The 11325-nt window shown below is 54.9% G+C and overlaps 4 protein-coding genes across 4 annotated transcripts; 1 reads left to right on the forward strand and 3 right to left on the reverse strand.

Annotated features, from left to right (window-relative positions):
• Position 1: 1 nt before the first annotated feature.
• Positions 2-4372, forward strand: K452DRAFT_356623 (uncharacterized protein). The gene is made up of 3 exons (XM_033546064.1): positions 2-531; positions 578-726; positions 775-4372. The coding sequence occupies exons 1-3, from the start codon at positions 97-99 to the stop codon at positions 3983-3985; spliced, it is 3795 nt and encodes a 1264-aa protein (XP_033400134.1). The 5' UTR covers positions 2-96; the 3' UTR covers positions 3986-4372.
• A 411-nt stretch (positions 4373-4783) lies between these two features.
• On the reverse strand, positions 4784-6013 carry K452DRAFT_295875 (uncharacterized protein; the record flags this gene model as incomplete). The annotated part of the gene is made up of 2 exons (XM_033541865.1): positions 4784-5750; positions 5808-6013. 2 exons carry the CDS (start codon positions 6011-6013, stop codon positions 4784-4786), a joined length of 1173 nt encoding a protein of 390 aa, XP_033400135.1.
• Positions 6014-7107: 1094 nt separating this feature from the next.
• On the reverse strand, positions 7108-10193 carry K452DRAFT_356624 (uncharacterized protein). Its single transcript, XM_033546065.1, has 2 exons — positions 9976-10193; positions 7108-9923 (listed from the first exon to the last, which is right to left on the reverse strand). The coding sequence occupies exons 1-2, from the start codon at positions 10107-10109 to the stop codon at positions 7391-7393; spliced, it is 2667 nt and encodes an 888-aa protein (XP_033400136.1). The 5' UTR covers positions 10110-10193; the 3' UTR covers positions 7108-7390.
• Positions 10194-10398: 205 nt separating this feature from the next.
• On the reverse strand, positions 10399-11278 carry K452DRAFT_284742 (uncharacterized protein). Its single transcript, XM_033539999.1, has one exon. It carries the CDS (start codon positions 11203-11205, stop codon positions 10471-10473), a length of 735 nt encoding a protein of 244 aa, XP_033400137.1. The 5' UTR covers positions 11206-11278; the 3' UTR covers positions 10399-10470.
• Between the last annotated feature and the right edge of the window lie 47 nt (positions 11279-11325).

Here is an 11325-nt window from a genome sequence, read left to right on the forward strand (position 1 = left end):
ACTCCAGCGACGCACCGCCCTCCCGGAGCTTTATGAAGCTTGTCGCGATCCCTTAAATGCTTGCCGCTGCCTGTCCTACTGCGAAATCGGCATGAGATGAACGGCACTCCTCGCCCTCGCTACGGCGCATTTCCCCAAACCCCAGAAACAGCTCCGCGCGCGCATCATGACGCCCCAGCCAACGCTCCGAGGGTGCGCACTCACCTGGCTGAGATGCCAAAGGTGACACCCGACCGCGATCCCAACGCGCCCCTCATCTCCACCGACATCATCCCCGCTCCGACGCAGCGATTGTACGCCGTCTTCTTTTACGGCGCGCTGCTGGCATGGCGATCTTACGACTGGTTAAACCTGCTCAACGATGAGACGGATTCCCTGTGGCTCTTTATGAAATGGGTGGTGATAGATGCCATCTTTTTGTTCGGCCTGCCGGGTTTGAGGATACCGTGGTTGGAATGGTCGACACCTGTCATGGTCTTTTTATTCTTGGTGCATGCCATGGTGGATGGCATGTTGATGTTCAGGATTGGCGTAAGTCAGGCCTACGAATACTTCAAGAAGATGCTGACAGTTGTAGATACCTATCGGCGTTTGGATTACCGGCATCTTCAAGCTTGTGTATGACCGCGAGCTGGCCATCGAGGAACATAACGTCGACCCATGGAGTGTTCTGCACAATGAATCCCTCATTTTGGGTAAACAAATTGTTCACATTCTTCCAGAAGGGTATGTCCAACGGCTCGACCGCTCACGACAAAGGCTAATTTATTCTAGCTCTGCGCTTCTCAACCCAGAAAAGGAATCTTTCTGTCTGGGCGCAGGAAAGAAGGAAATCCAGATTCCCATCCAGATCAACCAGACCACGCCCATGCTCATCGAGCTCCTTCGCATCGACGTCGACAGCGGCAAGAACGAAACAGTTTCGATATCGGCATCGAACGTCAAGAAGCTGATGAAGAACGCGAGAAGGAACCAGAAGTCAACGAGTGATGATGATCCTCTTTTACTGGAATACTCGGTCAAAAAGACAGGAATGTACAGGCTGAACAGGGTCATTGACGAGTCTAAGCTGGAGGTTCAGACGCGAGGACCGGATGTGATGATCGTTTCTTGTCCTGAGGCACGCATCAAGCCCAGTGGCCAATCCCGCTGCAAAGGCGAGTCGGCTGATATTGGTCTCGTTGTTACTGGAACGCCTCCGCTGCAACTCAAATACAGGAGGATGGTCAATGGCAAAGAGCGCGAGTCAAAGAGCGAATTTCTCCAGCCAGACGACTTCATATCGCCGCTTTCTAGGGGAGGGTCCAATGCGATGGCCCGTACGAACTACTTCGACGTCTCTTGGGCTCGCTCGCATTCCATCGAGGTTGCTCTGCAAGACTCTTTGGCCCAGAGTGGTCTCTGGACTTACTATGTGGACGAGGTCTCAGACGCCCTAGGAAACGTTATCAGCTATTCCACTCGTATTGAGGAAGGCGAAGCACCGAAGCTCGACGAAAAGTTGCAGCGCGCTTTCTTCGTCCACGAGAGGCCCACAGTCGTCTTGGACGGTTGTGACTCCCAACACCCTCTCCAGGTGGCCAAGGGCCAGAAGGCTTCTCTTCCGATACGCTTCTCCTCTACGAACAAGAAGGCTCTGACCGACTCTCCACACGTACTTGAGTACATGTTTACTCCCGAAGAGTTCTTGAATACGAACGGCGAGCACTCCGAGAAGAACCGTACCATTACCGAGTCTCTTAAGACCACTGGACAAAAGTTGCAGATCCAGAAGAGCGGTCTCTACACGCTAAAAACTGTTTCAACGGACACATGCTCGGGAGATGTGCAAGAGCCGGCCTCCTGCTTGCTGCTCAACCCTCCGGAGCCGGACCTTACGATCAGCTCCGAGGAGATCTATGACAAGTGTGCCAAGAGGCCTCTTGGTCTGCGTGTCGGCTTAGATCTGATTGGTACGCCTCCATTCAAGGTCAGCTATACCATGAAGAAGACGGGCGAGAAGAACGAGCGTGTCGGCCACATCGACGTGCAAGGCCTCAGAGGCCAGCTCGACATCATGCCTCCCGAGGCAGGCCACTACACGTACTCGTTCAACACCATCAGCGACCAGGTGTACAAGGGCTTGTCGCTCAAGAGAAGCGACCTGGTGCTCGAACAAGACGTCAAACCCTCTGCATCCGCTCACTTCCTCTACCCGACTGGCAAGAAGGAAGCTTGTATTGACGAGCCGGTGGAATTCACCGTCAAGCTGCAGGGAGAGGGCCCCTTCACTTTAGAGTACGAGCTCATCCACTCTGGCAGGCGCGAGAGGACAGTCACCGAGCAGATCCACACCGAGACGTTTGTTATCAAGACTCCCAAACTGGGAAGCGGTGGCGAGTACACTCTGGCTCTGGCAAGTGTCACGGACACTCTGGGCTGCAAGGAGTTCCTGAAGGAGGAGGCCAAGATCAGTGTTCGTCACGAACGCCCGAAGGCGTACTTCGGCCAAGTCGAGGGCAAGCGCAGCCTGCGCACTTTGGAAGGCAAGAAGGTGCAGCTGCCAGTCAGGTTTACAGGAAAAGCACCCTGGGACGTCAAGTACCAGAACGTCGAGGACCCAAGCAGCGGTGTCATGTCCAAGACGGCCAACAACGCCAACGACTTCCTCGGTATTACAGGCAAGGGCTTGTACGAGCTCTTAGAAGTCAACGATGCTATTTGTCCTGGCTCGATCGATCAAGCAGCCAAGGAGTTTGAAGTCAGCTTGATTCCTAGGCCGACCCTCTCCATCCCGGAAACACCTTCGATCAAGTTCGATGGAAGGAAATATGTCAGGGACGAGATTTGCGAGGGAGACGAAGACAGCGTGGATGTCTCTCTTACCGGCACTCCGCCTTACGGCATCAAGTACGAGCACCATGCTCCGGGCTCCGGATTCCGTTACAAGAGTATCAACGCAGCCGTCAATGTGGCCTCGATCTCCATGGACACATCGAAGCCTGGCGAGCACCAGTACAAGTTCACCGAGCTGGCCGACAATAACTACGACCACAACGCCAAGGTCTTCACACCACTGCTCATCGAGCAGCGTGTCAACCCCCGGCCGACGGCCAAGTTCGCCAACCCGGGCAAGACATACAGCTACTGCATTTCGGAAACGGACGGCGAGGAGGTTATCCCCATCACCTTCACTGGTGTGGCGCCCTTCTACCTGGAAGTGGACCTCAAGCATGCGGGAGCATCCAAGCCCGAGACGCTCTCCTTCCCCAACATCGATTCGAACAAGTACGACCTGCGGATCCCGCACCGGCACCTGCACCTCGGCGCGTCCTCGCTCTCGATCCGCAAGGTGCGCGATGGACGTGGATGCCGCGACCGTCCCGGCGGGGCTGCCATCCGCGATGCTCCCCGCGTCCAGATCACGGTGCACAACGCGCCGAGCATCGCACAGCTGGACACGCGGACGGACTACTGCGTGGGCGACCGCTTGGCGTACGCATTGGCGGGCGCGGTGCCCTTCGAAGTCTTCTACACGTTCAACGGACAAGCTCGCAAGGCCATGTCGCAAGGTACGACGTTCCGGCGTCTGGCCGAGAAGCCCGGTACATTCGTCATCACAGGCGTCAGCGACGCGGCGTCACAATGCCGCGCGGCGACGCGCCTGGCAGCAGAGATTCACGAGCTGCCGTCGGTCCGGGTGAGCAAGGGTCGCGAGACGCGCGTGGACATCCACGAGGGCGGCGAGGCGGAGCTGCTGTTCGAGTTTGGCGGCTCCCCGCCGTTTGAGTTCACGTACACGCGTAGCACGAACGCCAGACCGGGCCGCAGGAGCCAGGTCCTGGAGACGAGGACGCTGACGAGCACGGAGTATAGCTTGCGGATTAAGGCGAGCGAGGAGGGCACATACGAGGTGGTGAGCATTAGGGACGCGTGGTGTAGCTTCTCGAAGGCGGGCGAGGGGCCGGCGGGTAAGGGCAAGGGACAGAAGGTCTTGACGTATTGAGGGGGTTAGGGAGTGAGAGTGAGACGCAGCAGAGAGAGAGAGAGTGTGTGTGTGTGTGTGTGTGGGAGGCATTTATGGACGGCGTTTTTTTACATTTTTCGTTTTTCGTGTGAGTGGAGCGTGGGTGGGTGGGTAGCGCTTTTTTGCTTTTCGCTTGGTTCGTATGAGTGGATGAAAAAATTGGAGAGACCGGGGGGGATGGATGGATAGATATCAGATGTGACAAAATGGAAGACTTGAGATTAGAGTTGGTGTTTGGGATGGGGTTGGCGCGGTGTGCGCTTTGCTGTATGTGTATACATCTATCTGTACAGAAACGTAGGTGTGGTCTTGTCGTTCGCCTTGTCTGATTGGCTAACTAAGGCGTGGTTTTGGGCAAGTCGGCTGGTAGCTACGGGTTTAGCTACATTGCTAAATACAGAACTAGTTCTGAATCTTGTTGGTGTAGCTGATTAGACGTTGATTTCGGTGGCCTGTTGTCTGCTTTTTGAGAACTTGTCTACATAATCAGGTAAGTGAAGACTGGCACGGTTAACCACAGGGCGTAATTAGGCGCATCGGATTGGGATTCGGGGTCTGTGTCTAGGCTTTTTGATTTCTACTTTATACTCTCGATAAGGACGAAAACTTGTGCTGTTTCCGCAGTGGCCTCGTTCTAGTCTGATGTATCTATACCCTGTACGTCGCTTTTCTTGAGTCTGTGACCCCTTGAACTTCGATTCAGCTATAAACCACAAGGGAATGGATGAATGGCCATAGTGAGCGAATTCTAGAAAAATACTAATTGCTCTCGTCATTTTAGTCCTCCCCGTCCTGCTCCTCCTCATCCAATGGCGCCATGTTAAACTTCTCGCGCAGCTCGTTGATCGCCATGTTCAAAGCGTTGATATTTTTGTCTTTCTTCTTCATCTTCCGTATCTGATCCTCGACCATGGCCTGTAAGCCATTGTACTCCTCGCGAGAGATGGCGACAGTATTTACGGACTCACCAATGTCGTCCTCCTCGTCCTCGACATTCATTGGCGCCATGTTGAATTTCGCGAGTAGCACATTGGTCGCCCTGTTTAAAGCTTTAATGTTCTTGTCCTTCTTCCTCATCTTCTTTCCCTGGTCCTCCACTGTTGCCTTCAGGCCGTCGTACTCCTCGCGGGAGATTGTGACAGTACCTCTGGACCCGTCAGCCTCGTCCGTTATCAAGAGTGGTTCAACCTGACCTGGTTGCGGTTGTGATACGTCGTTGCCTTGATCTTCCTGAGTGGATTGTTCCACCTCTTCTTGCCTTGGTCTTTTTGAGTTATTGCCGTTCTCATCGTTCCTCTTCCTCTTTGAAGTTTTCTTGCCTCGATCCGGGACAGTATTTCGTTCAATAACATGGTAAATGTCTTCGGACCGAACAGGGTGACGACCATGAATGTGCTGGACGAGTTGGTGGATGAAAGCAGCGTGATCGGGAACGGCTCTGCTCGCTCTCCGCAGAACGTTTACGCAATGTTCGTCGAGTCCCGAGATGCCATCTTCAGGGCAGATATCTGGCGGAAGAAGATCATTGATGGTTTTCAAGTCCCAGTGCCGACAAGCCCACAGGGCATCCATAGCCTTGCAGTTTAAGACTTTGTTCTCAATCAACGGCTGGAGTGTAATCTCGAAGTGAATGTGTTTTTGGAGGCCTTCCAGAGAGGCATCAGGGCCGCTCAGCGCATTCCAGAGCTCATGCTTGCGCATCCATTCCCAGAGGTAACGGGCTACTGGGGCTTTGCGGCGGTCGCTGAAAGATAGTAGTTTTGTGTGTATAATCCTAATTACTCGCCAGGCAAAACCCAACTTCGTCTGCGCCGTGTTGCCTTCCAAGAGGTGATCTTCGAAGAGGTGTTTGTACGATTGGGCAGAAGTTGAACGCATTAGATGGCCGGTGGAATTGGTGATCGTGACCGGAGGCGCTGGTGATGCGCTGGTGCGAGACGTGTTCGACTGATCAATAGGAGGTATCTTCCGCAAACCCGGTTGATCATGATCTGAGGTTTCTTCCATATTGATAGATGGATAGTTGTAAGTGCGAGTGGCTATTTCAGGCTGGCTCTTTCGGCAAATGAACGCGACTGGTAACAATGAGACACAGTTTAAGAACAATCAGTGATAAAAGCTGATGGCGCAACAACTGCTGAGCAATTGAAAGGACATTGAATAAAAAAAGACGCGGAAGGAAGTGTTGATCACCAAGAACAGAAGGTGCAGCAGAAGCAAACATAGCTGGCTGCACTAAGCCGTACAAGGAAAGACCCAACCGCTGTACACACCCAAGGGTACTTCGAGCGGAGGAGTTACAATCTACATACTTTCACTTTAGCTACGAACAATCATTGCAGTATTTACAATACCCAATTCCAAAGCAACTTAACATAATTTCACTTCTACAGAGGACCGTTCATTATAGAGAAACAATAACAACATCTCTCGCGACCTACAGTGCCTTGACGTGTCCCAGACAGGCTCCCCTTGATCGCGATACGTCAACCCCTAAAAATATATAGAGGACGCACTACCATAGAAGCAACTACAGCGACACAGCCGATGCTACCATAACCAGCCTCTCACACCCCCAGCATCATCTCCACAGTACCACGAAGTCAGCAACTACAGTATCTTATTACCTACTCTACAGCAACATCAGCACAAACAAATAACACCAACCACAAGCCCTCAACAACAGCCACGCATACACAACACACCGTTCACATAGCCACAACAACAACAACAACAACAACATCACCAAGATCAACCACAACACCACACTATCCCATAACCTCGCCACAAAACCCACACCTTAACTTCATCCCCAAGCCTCTATCCACACACCCATACCCACAAAGCAAGCAAATGTCAACCCTCCAAACCCCCTAAACAGCCAATATTAAAAGAAGACAACCCACTAAAAACAGCACACCACACAACCCCAACCACACCCCGCGCATCACCACCAAGCCACCCCACCAACCATCCAAACAGCCTACCAACCAGCTCACAACCTCACAAACTCCACCCCTAACCAGCGCGCACACACCCACAAGCCACAAAAACAGTGACGGCGCTCTATAGACTCAGCTTGAAATTCAAAGCAGTGACGAGAAAAAACAAGCACCCAAATATGAGAAAGACCTCCTTAGTCTAGTCTATTCGTACAACGTCATCAGGAACGGCAGCTAGGTAGGTAGGTAGGTAGGTAGGTAGCAAATCCAACTCCCTTCTCCTCCGCTCTGTTCCACTCCGCTCCACTCGGTTCTGCTTCATACCTAGGCACTCATTCCCTCAGCAACCCCTCATTAATCCACCACTCTCCCACTTCCCCTCTCCCATCAACGCACTACCCCCTTCCCAAGAGCAACCCAAGCAAACCACCCAAACCACACCCTAAACCCCATCCTCCAACAGCACCGTCGTCCCCACAAGCCTAACCCCCTCCCTCTCCACCCTCCTTCTCCGCATCTCCTCCACCCCCCTCTCCCGCTCCCTAACCCCCCTCTGCAAACCAACCAACCTCTCAATCTCCCTCTCCAGCTTCTCGCCCTCCCCCTCCCCTCCAAACAACGTGCCAAACTCGCTCCTTGCAGCACTAGCAACCTGGTCCTCGAGCGCTCTCGTCGCCCGCCCCATCAGCCCCTGCACCGACCTCGCAAACGCCTCGCCTTCCTCCCGCCTCGCCCGCTTAGCCGCGCGCTCGCGCTCTGGGCGCTCCGCCTCCTCCCGTGCCCGCTTCGCCCGCAGCAGGCTCTCGCGCCGCGCCTTCGCAGCCAGGAACTGCGCACTGTGGCCGAGGGCCCGGCCGGGCTTGGCGGGGGGAAGGGCATCCAGCGGGGGCGCCGTGAAGAAGAGCACGCGGCCTAGTTCGTCCTGCTGGAACTGGTCGCGGATGGCGGGCGGGATTGTCGAGTTCGTGTGGTCGTCGAGGCGGTACACCTCGATTGTTTGGGGAGGCTTGTAGCCGCCGAGAGGCTGGTGGCGTAGCGCTTGCTGCGCGTAGATGGTGCTGGGCATTGTGGTTGCGTAGGTGTTTGTGGGGAGAGGTGTTGGTGCTGGCGCGGTGAAGCTCGTGTGTGGAGTGAGTGTTGGTGGGAAGCTGGCTGGGTGGGTAGCTGCCAGTGATTGCATGGGTGGTGCAGGTGAGGCTGAGTGTTGGTGGTATTGTGACGCTTGCGGAGTGTATGAGGGTTGTGTGTGGTGAGATTGCGGTGTTGGCGTCGGGATGGGCGTGTGTGAGACGTGGCCGGCAACTTGATAGTCAACACGCGGTTGGCTAGCATAACCGTTCGATGCGTGGGCCGACATGTTGGAGTCTTGTCGCGGTGGCGGCGCAGGCGGTTGAGGCGGTGGTGAAGGTGTAGGCTCTGGTGGTGGTGATTCCTTGGGGTCCCTTGGTCGTTTGTGTACAGCACCAATCTTGGGAGGGGCGTTTGGAGCACCCCACTCTGGCTCGGGAAGATCGTCATTTTCCGACGCATCATCCTTGAGCAGGTATGCGATGGGACTGGGAACCTTCTTGATCTTCCTCGGCGCATCGAACAAATCCATTTCGTAGTCCTTGTCGCGCACCTCGTCCGGAAGACAGCTAGCCCAAGTCTTGATCTTGTTCAGCTTGTGCTTCTCTTCGTTGTACCGGGCCTCGCAGACATAGATTTCCTTGTCGGACGGAAAGTTTCTCGGTCTGCCCTTGTTGTAGCGCGTGAAGAACATGACGAAGCAGCGATCAACGACCTCGTCAATCGGGTGGTCACGATATTGGCCGGTCTTGACCACCTCGTTCTCGTAGAAATGACGGTCGAAGCGATGTACCGTTTGCTCGGGTCGGTAGTACCAACAGGCATTAACCCATTTCCCACCTTCCTGGTCTTGCCATGTGCGGTAAATCTGCGCGACGATGGGTTTCGTCAAGTCGTTTGCGTTTTGAATGTGCACCCAATCGCCAACCTTCCACAGTTCTCCGTTATGAAGGATACCGTTAGGCATGGGTAGGCGGCCGTCCTCCATGACAAAGTCCGTATCCGGCTTCTGCTCTTCCTCTTCAGCCGCCTTACGAGCCTCCTTTTGCAGGTACACGGCGTCCTGGTACACCTGGCTCTCGTCTTGGTTGTATTGCTTCGCATTCTCAAACATGAGCTCTACGTCCTTCATGAACTGATCAATCGACTGATACTTCTTCCGCTTGAGCTTCTTCTTCAGCATGTCCATTGCCATGGGAGTCTTGATTTCCGCAAAGTACTCGGGCATGGCAGTTTTGTCGGGAACTCGCTCGAAGTGGCTGACCATCAGCTGTTTTTGCTCATTGCGCGGTTTCCGTATTGCCCTCATGATGTTCTTGATGCGAGCTTCCATGGGGGTATCGACCCGTGGAGGCCTGCCGCGCTTCTTCCGGGACTCTGCGTCGGTCGCGGCCTTTTCCTTCGTTTCCTCCTTGTTGCCGCTCCCACTACCGCTTTCGCGCTTGGTGATCGCAGCGGTGGAGCGGGGAGCTCCGCGCTTGCGCTTCGGCTTGTCGTCCTCGGAGTCTTCGGCCTCCTCATCATCCTCGTCCTCTTCATCGTCCTCTTCCTCTTCTTGCTCCTCCGCAGGCGGATCCTCGTATGTTGGGATTTCACCGAGATAGGGCAGTTTCGCATCGGCTTCAGTGATGATCTTCTCGTTGACCAGCCTCTTCAGCTCACCCTCGAAGAATTCCTTGATGACGAGCGCGTCTTGGTATGCTTGAGAATCCTGGCGGTTGTAGACTTGGGCATTGTAGGGTATGAGGGCCATGTCCCGGACAAAGTCGGTAAAGTCCTTATATTCTCTGCCGCTGATCTTCTGCTTGACGATGCTGAGGGCCATGGGATCTTTGATGACATCGTAGTAGTCGGGGACCTGGCGCTTGTTTATCTTCCTGTGGAACAGCTTGGACGGGTCGTAATTGCTGCGCGACGGTCAGTGAAGGGTGCAGCTAAGATGCGCATGGTGTGACATACTCGTCGAGCCTGTGCGCATAGACGTTGTTGAGGACGGTCTGCATGGCCTTCCATTGCTCCTCTGGGATGTTGCTGGTCGCATCCTTTTCGGTGGTGGGGATGGGGGTGGCGCTGCCGGCGTCGGCGTTGGCCATGGTGGAGGAGCGGCGCGGGGCCAGCGTGGGCAGGCGTGAATGACGAAGTCGCGAAAGCAATGGGATGCGATGCGCGCGCCAGGAACGGAACGCGATCAGGTCGAGCTCTGGGTTGCGCCCTGCCAAAAGCCGCCGCCCGGGGCCGCCTTGGCGTCGACGGCTCCGGAAAAACATTAAGGCGGGGGTACCGCGCGCCAATCGCCTACCCGGAGTATTTACCTATTACAAGACCTCTTATAAACACCATTTGCTGTATCTAGAATTTCGGAAGCAACAACAATTATTCAAACAAATCAAAAACCATTCCGATCCATATACTTCATCCATACACAACTCGGGTCCACCTTCACCACCACAAAACCTACCAATAAACTCCCCACTCCACCTCCCCAAACCACTCCCTCGCCAACCGCCCTCCTGCCTCTGTCGGTTGACTAAACGCAATCCCCTCCTTGCTCCCTCTACTCCTCACTTCATCGCTTCCATTACCACCCCAACCACCGTCTTCAACACCACGCCGTGCTACCACAGCATCAAGCAGCGCGCGCGCGACGCCACCGCGCCGATGACACGAGCTGGTCCATATGCGCGATATGCCTATGTTGTAGGCGTTGGAGGGAGTGGGGGAGAGGTTAAAGTTGTTCGTTGTTGAGGGTGCGGGTGTGGTTTGAGGTGCTGGAGCCGCTGATGGTGCTGGCCTTGCCGTTGGTGACGCTTGTGCTTTTTCTTTAGGACTGAGAGAGGATGTAGGTGATGTGGAGCGGCGCTGCTCTTCTTCTTGCTGATCATGTTGTTGTTGCTGCTGGGTCGGGATTTGCTGCTCTGTTGCTGGTGCCGGTGCCGGTGCCGGCGCATCAGGCAGCACGCGGTAGGCTTCCTCGATGCGCTCCGCGAGGCAGAGCCCAATGCACTTGGATCCGCGGACGTAGAGGAACGTCCTAAAACGGTCTTCTTGGGCTGTGGCGCTCTCCTTACCCTTCCCCGCGCTCTTCTCAGCCTTCACTCCATTTTTATCCTCCACTCTCTCTCCAAAAGCACCCCACAGCTCACCCTCCCCAATCTCCACGGCCCCCAGCTCGCTCCTCACGACCTCCATAACGCGCAGCACGCGATTCCTTGCCGCGACACCATCACGCCGTCCCACGAGCACGATCTTGTCCTCACCGTCCCCACCCCGCCACACCACTTGCGCGTCCGGCAGCCCGCGCACGAACGC

The sequence above is a fragment of the Aplosporella prunicola genome (assembly GCF_010093885.1).
Source record: "Aplosporella prunicola CBS 121167 unplaced genomic scaffold K452scaffold_6, whole genome shotgun sequence".
Lineage (NCBI taxonomy): Eukaryota > Fungi > Ascomycota > Dothideomycetes > Botryosphaeriales > Aplosporellaceae > Aplosporella > Aplosporella prunicola.